The following is a 15,594-nucleotide window of genomic DNA, read 5'->3' as shown; positions in this document are numbered from 1 at the left end:
AGGCTCCTTCCCAAAGACAATGGAGAGCTGGAGTCACAATTTTGCCCCTCTTTACAAATGCCTTCGTCCTTCTGTCAACTCTAGAGGGAGCCTGAGCATCTCTTTTGTGTGCTGGGAGCTGCTGCAGGGTGCAGGGATGTGCAGGTGCCAGGTACCTCTTCAACTCCAAGCCAAACCAAAGGTGAGGACACCAATAAAGCAAGTGAATGGGTGAAGACAAGGTGGCCATATGTGCTGCCAAATGAAATCCATCTCCAGACTCCTTTCCTTCAGCTCATCTTTAATCCTCTCCTTTCAGCAGCCAGAAAGCCCCTGAGGGCACGGGGAGGTTTAGCTACAAAGGGTTGCTGCAGATTCTCAAGTGTGGCCGAGCAAGGCACTTGCACCTCCACTCTGAATGGTCTGAGGTGCAAGTAGGGGGAGCAGAAATCCCCATGTTTGCTGCTTCTCAAAGATGAGCTATCTTCCAGGAAATCACAAGCACATGGTAAACATCTGCAATTAGCAAAGTTTCTTAATTGGTGGGAATTCACAATAAAGGCATTGTACCAGCTGTACGATTTCAAAGCAAACACTGACATCTGATTCCAGTTTGGAGCCTTTGCTGCAATGTACTTACAAATCTACTTTGCTTTCTCTGTCTCCATGCACCATTAAAAACCTTAAGGAACAAACACAGGCTTGAAAACAACCATTTGCTCAGCTACCAAAGCATTTCTCAGGGCTGCCAAAAAAACAGCCTGAGGAATTCGCAATGAAATCAAGTGGAAACTCAAAACAGTCCCCATTTGCTCTGGACAGGTAGTCTGAGTTGTCATCTGACTTAGCATACACATTCAGGGTATTATACTATGAAAAGCAAGAAGGGAAAGGACATAAATAATATTATTATAATTTGAACCTATTTAAGCATCCTAGACCTGAAATAATCAATCTATCACTGAGGAGCACTGCTTTTCTTGGTACTGTTAAAATGCAGGCTATATAGATTGGAATCAATTCTCTGGGGTGGCGGGAGACATGAGAGTGTTTCAACCCCAAGCAGTAGCACAGCAAATCAGTTTGGGATTGAAAAGAGAAACAAGTTTTGAAGAAAACTCAACTCTCTTTTTTTTGGTGCACTGTGTTCCCACTCCCTGTTGAAACATCTGGGCCTGAGTGCCTTGGACCCCAGAGTGAACTCTGCATCATACTATCCTGTAAGCAACCACTTAGTTCCCTACAGAAAAGCAGTCACATCACAAATCTTATTTCCTTCTGTGTGCCCAGAATTCCCGGTTTCTTTGGATACATGAATAGTCCTGGAGTTTGGAATTATTTACCCAGGCATATCTGTTCAAGACACAGTACTTGCAGGGACCATCTGGTTTCTTCTCACTCCCAGGTGATGTTTTGGGTTAAGGACCACCACATCATAACCTCGTCTGTGCTTCAGATGGGCCAGCACAGAAACATCTCTGCTCACTGGGGCTGCACTCAACTTGCACATACGGGAACAATTTATCAGAGACCAAAACCTGTCTGAAGAGCATCAGCGCTCAGTGAGAAGGAAGGTGCGTTCTCTTTGCCACTGAAGGTTGCTTTTTTGATGTGGCCCCTGGTGCCCTGGTCATGCTCTAAAAGCAGGCATGATCAGCTGACAGCTATGTTAGGACCAAGTCAGCCCTTACAACACTTCTTCTATTTTTTGCATGAGTAAACAAACCCAACAAAGGCAGCTCCCCATCCGGTATGCTGGTGGTTTCTCATCTTGGTTGTTTCAATTAAATTTCCTGTCTCAACACAAACAGAACTATGCAAACTCAAAAAACAGTCTGCATCCGAGTGAAGTATTTTCCACACAAGAAGCAAGACTCCAGAGCTTGATGCAACTCCAAAACCATAAGCAGATAAATACGATTTCTGTCACCAAACAAACCTTAATTTATTGCTCTTCCTTCCCTTACGACTAATTAAATGTAATCTCATTTCTACTGAGAATGAACTGTTTTAATCCCCTCTGGCTGAGAGCCACACATGCAAATCTGAAGATTACATAGGAACATTCAATTCTCTCCAGAGATTTCAGTCAAGATCATAATTAGGTGGGCCTCCACTAATGACAAATCCATCCTTTTGGATGGGAAGAAAATCCATGTTACGAGCCTTTTTGGCAACTTTCCTGGCCATCTGGAGCATGGCCAAGAGAACTCTGCTACTCTCTTCATATGCTCTCAAAAACAGAAAACATAAACAGAGGCCAGCAATGTCTAGATTCCAGGGAGGTGTGTGAGACTGTTTACAGGGGGAAACAGAAGTAATTTATGATAAAGCACCTACATTTCCAGCTCTTACGGAAGTCTGCAAATGCTCCACATATCTGGAAACGCAACTCTTCTAGCCCAGTTTCTATTCAGGACCAAAACGAGATGTCCTAGTTCCCTGCTCTCTGAGTTTGCCCTTTCTGGACTTCTAAGTGCCTCCTGCAGTGTTACTCAAATGCAGCAGTGATTAAAGGGAAGACACTTCACCAAATCCAGACGAAGGTCCAAACTCATTAATTAAAAACATTTCAGGGCCAAGGGCAAGAACACTAAAAATACAAAAATATCTCACCTGCAATAGCTTCGTAGAGACCAGCCTTATTATCCAGGTACTCGTGTTCCTCAAATCTCTGTGGCCCCTCGCACATGATCTGGCAATCTTCATCCTCGGCGTAGTACCCTTTCAACGCGCGCTCCAAAAACTCAATGGCCAGCTCGTACTCCTCCTTGTCGTAGTGCCTCACTCCAGCAGTGTAGTCCTCCTGCAGAGTACGTAGGCAGACCACAAGACCATGAGCTGGCTACACTGCCCAGGCCACAGCACCCAGCCCTTACCAACTGCAGATGCTTCTCAAAAGAAGATACAAGCAGGCAGGGACAGAACAATCTCCCAGAGACCTAACAGATGCAACTCGTTGTACCAAATCATTTTTAAGCCATCAATGGACTTTTGGACCACTGGGACCTGCTTAAATGCTCTTCTGAACCCCTCCACACTTAAGGAATCCTCAGTGCCACTGCTAGATTGTACATTATATGAAAAAACACTCCTTTTCTTTGTTTTTACTCTCCTACCAAACAACAACACTGAATGCCAAGGGAAAAGACGGGTCCTGACCTAGGAAGATCTTTCTTATAATGGCCCCTAATGAGCATCTCTATTAATTACACCAGCCAACCACTCCTGCTTCCTTGAGTCTTGTGAAAGTAGGAAGTTGAGGATGGCCCTGGCATTTGTCTTGGGCTTTTGCTTTGGAGAGATGGAAAAAGTTGACACTCTCCTGCCTGTCACCCTGTACCCTCACCAGCACAGTCACTCATGTGTGTTTACCCTGCCCAGGTGGCAGAACCTAGGTCAAAAGAAACACACAGGAGCCAAGATATATCAGTGTACACAGAGGCATCCATCGAAGCTGTCTGCTGGTGCATGTTCACACCAATGGGTGACCGCAGAGTTCACTGAAGAGAGGGACCAGGCTGGGGATGATTATACAAAGAGAAGTGTGCTTGAAAAGGCAGGAGCTGATTTGTCTGCTTAGGAAAATACTGTAAGGGAGAGTTTATTTTGCTGTATTGTTTGTCCATTAATACAGACCTCAGCAAAAATCTCCCCATTCGTAGATGATCCTCTCTTGGCCTCCTAAATCTCTGCTCTCCAAACTGCCTGATACTTAACCTGTGCACCTCTTTAGCTCAGACTCACCATGTGCTGCCTGGCCTCCCGATCAATCAAGCTGACCTTCCCTGCCATGGTCTTGTAGTTCTCGATGTCCTGCTGTATCTCCATGTGCTCAGGGTTTGCCATGAAGAAGGTGTGAGCTGCATTTGCTGCCTCCTCCAGCTTGTTCAGCTGTAACAAGGTAAGAAAGATCAAGTGAGGTTGATGATGTAGGAAAGTGAACACAGCAGTTTATGCTGCATCCTCTGACACCCTTTTGACACCATGGACTGGGCCATGATGGGATAACCAAGGAAAACTGAGGCTAAAGAAAACAGCTGAAGTAAGAGGAAAGCCCAGTCCAAGTGAAATGGGAAGAGCTGGAGTTCTTGAGAGCCATACAGGTCACTGCAACACAGTCTGTTGGGATCCAACCTATATTCCAGCAGTACATCCTCTGAACTCAGCTACTCCAATCCCCTCCACAGCCTCAGATGGAAAGATGCTGTCATGAGAGATGAGACAGAGAGAGGAGGGGAAAGCAGATGCTGAGACAATTCTCTCTACAAGCCTTTGAGGCTGAGCTATGTCCAGGCTAAAGGCTTCTGCTTGGACATGGGGACTTGGGACCATTTATTAAGCTCAGCCATGTATAGCTGCAAAAGGCCAGACTCTGCTGATAGAGGCAGGGGTATAAAGAGGAGTTTATTTTGGTACATCAAGTTACTTTGGATTTAGACATTTAGAACCAAGACAAGACACTAGTTTCACCTTGGAGAAAGCCTCATAAACAAATAGAAATGCTAGTGCTAAACACATCCACAGGAGTTGCTGGGAGTATGGGGAGCAGAACAGATGTTCAGGTGAAACATCTGCATGACCTAGCAGGAGAGAAGTCACTAATGCACTTGCTCCTGAAAGAAAGCCAACACCCCTGAGAACAAGCAACCTGCAGTCAGGTCCCCTGGATATGTCTGCAGTCTAACCAGGCTCACCCAAGCTTGTCAGCCAGGACCAGGCTAATGCTAGCCCTAGCTAGGCTGTGTCCAAGTGTTCTTCTTGAACAGAGGCCTGCAGTGAAGAATGAGCTTCGCACACCCTGTTATCCTGGGCCTGAAGCAGGGCAGAGAGGCTCCAGGGCAGAGCTGGCTGAAGAAGCACACACGAGTATCTCCAAAAGGAAGATGAAAGCCCTGGTCAGATGGCACCCCAGCCCGCTCCCCAGACCTGCCCTCTGCACACCAAGCACGGCTGTGCTGAAGTGCCCACAGAAATGCAAAAAATTTGCCTTGTGTAAACTTCAGAAGTTTTTAAGGATTACCTCTGTACTGACAACATATGCAAAAATAACATCTATTCCAGTCTCATTTGGAGTTTTCCAAAGGACACCACTCTCCATAATAACCCCAGTAGGTGAAAAAAAATGACTGTAAGAAATTTCCAGTAGGTGAAAAAAAATGACTGTAAGAAATTTTTATCCAAGACAGCACAATAAAACCTCAAAATCCCTTCAAGAATAGTTGTTTTTTGGTTGTTTTTTTTAAAGAGGCATTCCCACTCAGAAACATGCATCCCATCTTGAAAAAGCTCATCTCAACATGACCCCACTCTGGAAAAGTTCACTGAAGCTGGACACCATTGGATGTAGGATAAAGGACTGACCAGAGCATCTAAGAATGGGAATTTTCAGGTTCTGCTGAGTGTACGTGGGACTGGGACTGCCACTGCAGCTGGTAATTACTGAGAGTTGAGATGGAGAAAGAAGTTGGCTGGAGACGTGAGTTGCTGACCTGATCCAGAGGACTCTAAAGAAGCCACTGTTTGAGCTGCTCAGTACTGCATTCCACCACACCACAAATTTCTATTCACAACCAACACCCTGTCTGCGCAGACTTCAAAGAGACCGAATGCATCTCAGCAAGGGAAGTGGTCCCTCGAGAGACAACCTGCAATAGTCTGTTGTGGGATGTTCTTTTTCCCTTCAGTTCCATCCCCTTTTCAGGAAGCTGTCAAAAACTGTCACAGATTCCAAGATGAGCTTAGTTCTTCTGGATAACATCCACCTCTGTGAGAGAGGAAGAGCCTGATTTCTAGACAAGAGAAAATCCCCTTCAAACAAGGCTCACGCTGTGTCTAGTCCTGCTGGCTCTTCACAGCAGAGATGACCTTTGGAGTTTGCAAAGTGGACTCAAAGCAGAACATTTCAACTCAATGCTTTTCAATTCATCACATCCCATATTTGCCTTAGAAACACTCAAGTAACACAAAGAAGCCAACAGCTGCTAAGTCTGGGGGAGTTTTTAAGTGGTTGAGTGTATATAAAGGCAAATTCCTAACTGGTAAGACACACTCAGAGTCTAGCACTGACATTAGTTATGAAACACTCTGGGGAAGCTTTTGCCAAAGCACTCTGAATTCACAAGGACCAGGATATTTTGGTGTTTAAAGGTCTGGGCTGGGACTCAGGACACCTGGACTCAGTTCCTGGCCCTGTCACAATCTCACTGTGTAGCCATTGGAAAAAAACATTTTTGTTTTCTTTGTGCCTGATTTTCCATTGCTTTAATAAATTGTTTAACAATAAAAATAATAGCATTTCCCCCACAGGGTAGTAATTTTATTTGGATGGCAAGCAACTTGGGGGCCCTAATCATGTGCAACCACGTAATGCAAGGAGATTTTGATCGTTGTACAACCATTGCTGAATGAAAATCACAAGGAAAAAATGACAGCTGTAGACTCACAACCTCAGTATGTGTTCTGAGGTCTGCTTACTCACCCCACTGGAATGAGATCACTGGACTATCACTGCAGCTTTGCACCAAACCCTGTGTATTTCAGCCAGAGAAGACACAAGAAATAAGAACATCAGCATGGAGAGAGCCCCAGGACCACCCTGCCCTGTCCATTTTGATCTTAACATGCCAACAGCTAGAACTGAGAAGGGGAAAACACAACACGTAAATGCTTCTGGGTTCTGATGCTGGAAAATATTTATTTTCCTCACTGAGATGCTAGGAGTGGTTCATTTCACAGAAAAATAGGAAAAATATTTTAAACAGCAGAATTTTGTATGAAAGAATTTTAGCACATTGCAAATGCTCACTTTCATTCCCATCTGGGACAGTGCTGGCCTGGACTTCAGCAGGACTGTGACTTCCAGCCTGCAGAGGTGGCTTGGATTAAGAAGGCTTCTTTAACCAGAGCATTATACAGGAACAAACACAGGCTGGAGAAAGGACCTTGAGTGAACATTACTAGACAACTGATCCAAATTCTCACTGATAACCACTGAGAAAATCCTTTATGAAGCCTTCCTGGGCTGCATGATGAAAGACATAACACAATGTTAACAGATCCTTAATAGTTCTAGTACCAGTCAAGCTATGTGTAAGCCAATAAACTCCATGCTGAGCAGTCTAATTTGTACCTTAATGCCACTGTCACCAACCTGCCATGCTTAAAAAATAAACTGTCTCACTGGAACACGACTAACTTGCTTTTGATTTTACCACCACTTTGGCTGCGGTGTCCCTCAAAAAGAAACAGAGAATTCACCTCATCACTAAAGCCCACTTGAAACAGCTCACAAGGGCTCAGCTAAACGTGCAGAGACCTGCTCTGAATTCACACTTGCCCTCACTATTTGCAGTCAATGAATCCTGACCAAAGCCCCTCTCATGCCAGATGCTCAGCAAGCTTTGCATAAACCCCTGGCCCCTTCCCCAGGAGACAAGGCCACACAGCAGCACTGCGGCTTCAGCTACAGAGACCCGAAACTTGCAGTCCTTAAAGTTTGCTCTCTGGTGTTTGGCAGTGGGAATAACAAAGGGGTGCCAGGTCTGTGAGATGAGCATCACACAGCTTTACAGTCTGCTTGTGCAGCCAGGGCACGGGTTGGCCCTACCACCACCACTTTGCTTACACTGAACACTGACATACTGCAACTTATGGGGGGAAGCAGCTGTAGCCAGAATAACTACAAGTATTCAGCTGCTCCCAGCTCACCCTGAGGCTTTCGTGGCAAAAACAAGGACAAAAGAGATACAAAAGCCGTAAGATTTAAGAGAGAATGTAGCCAAAGCAATATCGATTCTGACTGACTGAGACAAGGGGTCATGGGTATGATAAAACCAAGACCTCAGACTATTTTTCATAATGAGTTCCCATTGCATTGAAGATAATATCAGATATTTGCAGATGTCATGTATCAGATTGTCATAATCCAACCTGCTTCTATATTAAGGTATCTTCAGCACATTAAACATAGCTTGAATTAATTTATTTATTTTTGGAGGGGAAGAGAAGTAAGGTTTGTACACTGGAAAATTTGCCAGATACCTCAAATACCCAGCATTTCTTCCCATGACTGGACTGGACCTACGTGCATATAACCTCAATTAATTGCTAAGTGCATGAGCTTGGCATGGAGTTTGTGAGGAAAAATTTCAAGCCATTCAGCTGACCTAGGAAAAAAAAGTCTCAACCCTCCCAGACAGCTCCAGGTTTGCTGAACAGATAATGTTTTTCTAAACTTTTCCATAGCTCCACTGCTGCTGTGTTGTATTGAAGACTCAGTGCCCTGGGCTCTGCAGAGGAGGGAGGCTCTGGAGTTTGCAATCACAGACAACAAGGGAAATAAAAGGTTCAGTGTCGTGAAGGATTAATCTCGTTGTGTCTGTGCAGAGCTTACTGCCTGGGTGAGTAGAAGCAAGCAGCGGTGAGATGGCTATAAATAGCATGTGACCTTGTCTCAACTGTTGTATTATTGCAAATAAGATGGAAAAATTCTCCAGAGAAGTTAATCAGGAAATTTTCCCTCTGCTGATGGGATCACACCTTCACAGAATGATGCTTGAGCTGTCTGCAGCCCACCACAGCACCTACTGACCCCACAGAACCACTAAAATCAGAGAGCAAAGCAAACATGTGACAGGAAAGTACCTTAATCAAGTGTAGGGAATAAGTGCCAAGAGACAAAGATGTGAAGCAGTTCAGTAACACACCATCCCCTGGTGTGTTACTGACTAGAAAACTGTTTTCTAGTTTCTTTTCTTTTCTTCCAAATCCAGATAAACAGGATTGACTCCTATTCCTACCACTGCGGTGATGAGGGGCAATAATGATGCATTCCCGGAGGCTCCCCACGCACCTTTGCAGAGGTCTTTTTCGTGTTCAAAATGAAGACAACCTTCAGTGTGCTTTGGACAGTTCCTTTAGACCACCCCAGCTCACTGTGTGCCACTGCCTACCAACCATTCTGGTAGAACCAAATCCAAAATAGAACAAACTTGGAGAATTGGCACAGGGAATATTTCTCATCAGAAAGGAAATTTAGGAAGGGTTTGGGGTTTTGGGTATTCCAACACACAATTTTGAGCACAAAAACATGTGTGGATTGGTAAGTACCCAGTCAAAGGAGATGACTAGATATTGAATTCATCTCCAGAAATAGGAGATACTTGGACATTTAAAACCAAAGTGAATAAACCACTTCAACATTCTTAATAGAAAAAATTATTTCAATTAATCAAGACAGAAATCATATTTCCTAACGAATCTCTCACTTAAGCCATGCCGGCAGTATTTTACGTAAGTGTACGTGTGTCTGTGCCGAGTAGACTGACTGGATAATCCTGTCTGAAAGTGCCATTTTGCATGAAGAAAGCAAATTAGACTGACCCTTACATCCTCCCTTCCTTACTTCTGACATGCTCCTCTTAAACTGTTCCCAGTCATGTAAGAATGAAGAGTTCCACACGTTTCTGGCTGTGAATTATATGCTTCAGTGCACACTTGTGTAACAAATCCTGCACAAGGAGCAGGGCATTACTCACAGCAAAATCACTTCACAGTGGGAAGGACCTTCCCATATAAATCTCAAACACACTGAAGAATTGCAGGATTCATCTGCAGAGCAAGCAGTGGGAAATGTGTTTGTGTTTACTGAACCTTCGATCTGACTGTGAAAAACACTGTGAGCCAGATTTTGTCCTGTGTTGACACTCAGTTCTGTCTAACATGCTCTGACAGCAGCTAAGTTATATGTGAAGCAGTATTTTCAACAAAGAAAAAAATTCTTATAATATGCAGTGTGAGCTCTCCTGGCAAAAACAAAAACTCCCAGAACAGGGGTTTTAAAGCTTAGACAAGAAACCTCTTCTAGGTGAGATTCTTTCTGTCATTTCAGTAGATGACAGCTGAGATCATAGACAAGAGCTGGCAACACACATATTGCAGCATGCCACCCTGTACAAAATAAGGTCACTCCTATCAGCTTGTAGTGATAGTTGTCCCCTTCCCTCCAGCTTCAAACACAACACTTCCAGCTGCCAACACATGACGGCCACGCCACAGTCAGTGTTGCAAAACACCCCGGACCATGGGCTCTGAGCAGCTCCTCCTCTCTATTTTTAAGGATGCCAGCATAATTTGAAAGCTACATAAGAGCTTCCCTTGTAATTTTAACTTGAAAAGGTGGGATGCATTCAGCCCTCAGGAATCTGTGCAGATGGCTACCCATGAGGCTCCTACACCGAGAGTTTTCCTTGGTCAGGTAATTAACTGTTGGCCCTTGGAGATGAGTAGCATGGGAGAAGCAATACACTTACAGGCTAATGGCAAAGTGCAGTGCTTGATACTAAAAGGTGGAGGGTATAAAACCAGACAGGTTTTCCAGAGAGGAAGTTTTCTCATGCTTGTCCTTCCTCCTGTTATACCATCCCTATGGCGGCCCATTGCTCATCTGGGAAAGTATCAAAGATTAGCCCAGGTATTTTAAGCCAATGAAATCGAGTGGCTGGGAACAAGCAGGATGTGGCTGTGCCCTCCTCAGGGACCACCAGCAAGAGTCCCATATGCCACTGCCTGTTAGGCAAATAATGAGCTTTCATCTGATATACTGACCGATAATAGACAGAGAGTCAGGCAGTCTCTGCATAGAGTTGAGGAAATACCTGGGAGGAGAAAGCTGACTCTTTCTGAACCTGCTGGCAAGGAGTGAAGGAGCCCTTTGCCTATGCAGGAGAAAGATCAAGGCTAGAATGCTTCAATCTGATCAAGGCTAAAACTGATCACATGCTTTTAGGGGAAAACCAGAACAAAACAAACTTGGCAGGCAGTTAAAAGGGCTGGGGGGTGCATCACTTAAGTGTGACTCACAGGAGGAAGCAGACAGGGCACTCTCTCCAGCAGCAGAGAAGCTACAGGAACATAACAATATTCTACATTTCCACAAATCTCCCAGCCTCAGGAACTCGAAGACATTTGATTTGGGACAGAAACAAAACAAACTCGCCTGTGATGACAGAACTGAAGCAAAGTGATGGCACAGAGATGGAATGAGGAAAACTTGGGAGAGGATCACAGGTGCTTCTGCAGACAGTCTCACAGTGTCTAAGATCTGAACACGAGCACGATCTACAACACAGAGTCATCGGCAGAGTAACAAACTTAAGAGTGTTTATTCTAAAAAGGATGAAGGCCAATGCATCCTGCAGCATGTGTCTATCAAAAGACTTATCATCAGCAAGGATTTCATTAAAACAGCAACACAAAACTTCCTCTCCCAGTGCGGGGACGAGGATTACACTCTTGTGACTGAAACTGATTAATAAGTACTACATAAGCCATGGTGGATTGCCTGAGGGCTGTGCATGACAGGCTGATGTCATCCATGTGCCTACAAGAATAAGGCAAAGCAGCTTATTAGGGCAAACTTCTGGATACCAGTGCATGTCCCTGTAAAGGATTGATGCCATTTCTCCAGAACAATTGCAGGAATGCAAGTCAGACTAGATCCAAAATGAGCAGAACTGCCACACATTCTGTTTTCCAGATTCTGCATTTTTCCTGTTTTTACCTATCTTTCCTCCCTGAGACCCATAAAGCTGCAGCTTTGCAGTTTAGATGTGAATTTTCTCTAGCATCCTGCCTACTTGGACACTGCAGATGGTCGAACTGTACTGATTGATAACTGGGTCAGACTCCTAATCAAGCTGTGTCTACACTGGTATCTCTATAGAAATAATTACTAAAACACTTAACAAAAACACGACAGAAAAATCCAGGACAAGCAGAAAAATTCTTACATCTGAAACTTTCCTCACTTTCTATGGTTTAGCAATGGCTCAGCATCTCAGAAGAGTCAGACATGATGAGCTGTTGAATGGCCTTTGGGAGCCAAAGTTTCCTGTGAATATGCATACGCTTGTCTGCTGCTACTCAACAACATCCAAACAGCTACGTGTTCCCTAGAATACACCCTTCTGAAAAGACACATGGTTTTCCATGATCCTGGAGACAGAAAGCCACAGCGACCTGGTGATAAAGGATACTCCTTTTTTGCAGTCCTTTTGCGATGTAAATAGAATTTTGACAGAGGGCTTAAGCCCTGTGCAAGCATGAAGGCTGCCTCCCTGCCTGTTTCTTGAGCAACAGAAAGGTTCTTGAAAGTTGATGAAGGTACTGAGTGACTGACTCAGACAGTTACTATGGTCAGTTTATTTTATTAACACCAGAGGTTTAGCTGGAAAAGCAGAGTGCATAGCCCTGGAGGCGGACAGCAAACAGGACTGCACAATCTGAAGAAGAGGTTATCTCCCCCTGCCCTGAGCCATGACGGAGTAGCAATGGGAGAAGCACACAAACCATACATTTCAAGGAGAAAACAGACTCATAGCATTTCTATGCATCAAGCCCTCACCCAAACCCCTTTACAGTCTTCAAGGAAATTGTTTTAATTATCATGTTTTTTCCAGACACAATGTTTCTGAAGTACCTTTTCCAGGGCTCAAGTCATAAACCAGAGGATCATGAATCATGACTGACAGCTGCTGAATTCATGGAAACCATCATGATGGTGATGGATATTAGGGCCCTGAAGATCTGATTAAATAAATAATCAGATCACCAGCCCAGTTCAACAAGTATTTTGCAAAGAATAAAGAACTAAAAATCAGGGCGGGCTCTGCTCACCATGAGAGGAACTGACTGACACCATGGGGAAGCAAACTAAGCTTATGCCTTAGGTGACTATGGAAAAACTGACATCTTTGGAAAGAAACTTCTGTGCTGATTCACCTCTACTGGACCAGCATCAAGGCACTGCACTGGAACCAAAGTTTGCAGAGAAAGGGAGAGACCACAAGGAAGTAAGTAAAAATATATTCATAGTACTGCAACATAATCTTGTTTAGTCTGGAAAGCAAAGGAAAGGTCTTGACAGGGGCACTACCTGTATGGGCTGCCAAGTTCAGTCCAAAGATTCAGGTACCTCAAGGATCTTCCCCCAGCAGTGGCCAGAGGTGGACACTTGTGGGCAAAGCATAAGGACATGCCAGGCACACAGTGAGCCTCACACATAGGGTATTGTCAGCAAAAGCAGCTGCTTACAGGCTTCCTGAATCAGGATTTGCCTCTGGATCACTGTGCTTAAAAGCCACTGATGGACCTGTCCTCTGGGAAGCTGTGTAATCCTTTCTGGAACTCATTTATACAAGCTGCAATAAATAAGGGATTTGGGAGATTTTAAGACATCATTGTATTATTTTCACCAGAGTACGTGTGGCTGAGAAAGATCTACCACTGTTAGGGACTTTCAGATGACATGGGAGTTGCTGCAAAATATACATGCACACACATTTGCACAACTGGAAGGTAAGGAAGCACCGCAGAAGCACTGCAAAACTGCTCAGTTTCCTCCAGTGTTCGTTGCACTAAAACTCAAACCCATCTGACTAAAACAGGGATGAGGTTTCCCACCAAAATGCATCTTCTGAAATGAAGGCAGATGAAACAGGGCATGGAAAGGAGTCCACAACCCACCCTCTCATCCAGAACCCTGAGAGCACAGCAAATCTCAAGGGTGCTTTTCTGGTGGACAGGATGAGTTTGCTGGCATGAGATGGACTGTGTTGATTTCACAGCACAGCAACTGCCAGACATGTTCTCAGCAAAATCTGACCCTGACAATTCTGGAGGAGGGGTTCTCTTTCTTAAGCAAGAGAAAACATGGAAAAGCACGCTGAAGAACCCACCTTTATGCACTTCCACATTCAGTCTACCCAGCACTACTGAAGAAGCATGTATTTCATTTGGAGAGGATGTAATTCTACCCTTGCAAATGTGACTCTTACCCTACTCCAGCTCCCCCAGCTTTGATGAGCACTGTTACTAACTTGAGATAGGAATTACTGGCTTTGAGAGAAGAGTAACACCAGTCTCCAGAATGACACCTCCAACAGCCCAAGAGCACAGTACAGAGAAGTGTACGCTGCTGCTCAGGTGCTTGGTGCAGCTCCAGCATTTCCTGTGGAGTTACACCAGAGCAAATTTAGCAAGCAAGCAAGTCCACATAACACTTGGACAATTGCCTCCATACATGATACACACCACAAGCCTCAGTTGGATTTGCTGCTTCTGAAATGAAAACACTTTGCTTGCTTTCCTCAGCCTTGGCTTGGTAATCATTAGTAAACACTTATCAACTAGACAGCCTTCATTTCCTGAGAGCCTGGACCTAATTATACCAGGAAACAAGCCACTTTTTCTTCAGGCACTGAGAAATGCTGGTTTATGAGCCTTCTATTACAAGGAGTAGGTCTAACTTTGCTCTCATTAGTAGAAGGTAGAGAAGGGAAAAAAACACAAAAAGCCAAATTTCAAAAGGCAAATGCAGTGATCATTCACAGAGATGCCCTGGCTTACTCTGCATCATTAATAACAACAATAAAATGCCACATCTGTTTCATCTCCCCTCCTTCCCTCATTAATCTTAGCTGAGCCCTGTGAGGCCCCTGCAAAGAGGTATCATTTTCCCTGGCTTGCAGGTAAGGAGTCCAATGTCTCTCAGCAAATCAGAACCAGACCTCAGGCTCCTCACGCCATTCCTCAAAGGAGCGAAACAAGCCCCTGCAGCTCCATTTCTTTATCAGGACATTCGATCCAACAGTGGGATGAAGGAGCCTTTGCTGCACAAAATGTGCTGCACACAGAGCAGTGCTTTCAATCCCCTCCTTTGTGCCACGGGGCCCGCTGGGATGTTGAGTTACAACTGCCTGCTTGTAACAGAGCTCAGAGTATCACCACCAAATCAAACTGTTGGTTAATTAGTGTATCAAAAAAAAACCCTGCAAATGCACAGTAATGGAGTTATAGAGCCATTAGCACCAAATCACAAGATCTGCTGCTGCAGCGGTGTCAGTTCTGCCCTGTGAGCTGCCCAGGAGCTGCCACCCATCCCGGCAGGCAGCCAAACTGCAGGTGCCACATCCAACAGGAGCAACCTACAGCAAACCTGCTTGGAGAAGAGAGGAAAGGAAGACTTGAGCTAAGGCTGTGCTGCTTCTGACTGAGGCTTCCAGGCATTCTCACTAATCCTGTTATCCTGGCTTAGGAAAGAGCCTAGAGAAAGGCAGAGCAGAGCTGTGGGTCCTCCCAGTGGTGCAGTTTTCCCTTCACAACAGTAAGTTGAATGACATGGGTGGGATGTATCACCTTCTGTTTGACCAATTCACATGTGGCCAAACAGGTGAGCCAAGAGGAAGTGGGTACATGTCTCTCCTTGAGAGCAGCCAAGAGGTGTGCCCTCTGCAAAGGGCTGATCAGTGGCACATCCCACATTTCTGACTCTGGGTGCTCTCCTATAGATATGTACCTTCACCCTTTTCTTACTCACAGCCAAAAGTTGGAAATAAGACCATTACCCTGTGCAAGAGCAGTCCAAAGACTGGACACTTGGTCTACACAGATTCCTGTACTGGGGGCAGATATGAACAGAGCCAGGCTGGATGCCAGTCACAACCTGGACAAACTTAAAATGTTCCAGCTCCAACTTCTGACACCCTTGTGGCCCTGCTTGCTGGAAACCCTGTACAGACACCCTCCTCCACAACTTTTTTCACATTAGGGGAT

The 15,594-nt window shown here is 44.8% G+C and overlaps 1 protein-coding gene across 1 annotated transcript in view; it reads right to left on the bottom strand.

The window, feature by feature from the left end:
* Positions 1-15,594, bottom strand: part of P3H2 (prolyl 3-hydroxylase 2) — a 68,559-nt gene that overhangs the window by 13,163 nt on the left and 39,802 nt on the right. The window contains exons 2-3 of the mRNA XM_050308792.1: positions 3,727-3,873; positions 2,596-2,785 (exon numbers count right to left, since the gene is read on the bottom strand). Of these exons, the coding sequence (XP_050164749.1) occupies positions 2,596-2,785; positions 3,727-3,873 (337 nt within the window). The remainder of the gene's footprint in view (positions 1-2,595; positions 2,786-3,726; positions 3,874-15,594) is intronic.

Source organism: Myiozetetes cayanensis, unplaced genomic scaffold (genome assembly GCF_022539395.1).
Source record: "Myiozetetes cayanensis isolate MyiCay16 unplaced genomic scaffold, myiCay2020 scf13, whole genome shotgun sequence".
In the NCBI taxonomy this organism is placed as follows: domain Eukaryota; kingdom Metazoa; phylum Chordata; class Aves; order Passeriformes; family Tyrannidae; genus Myiozetetes; species Myiozetetes cayanensis.
This window is presented reverse-complemented; position numbering and strand designations above follow the sequence as displayed.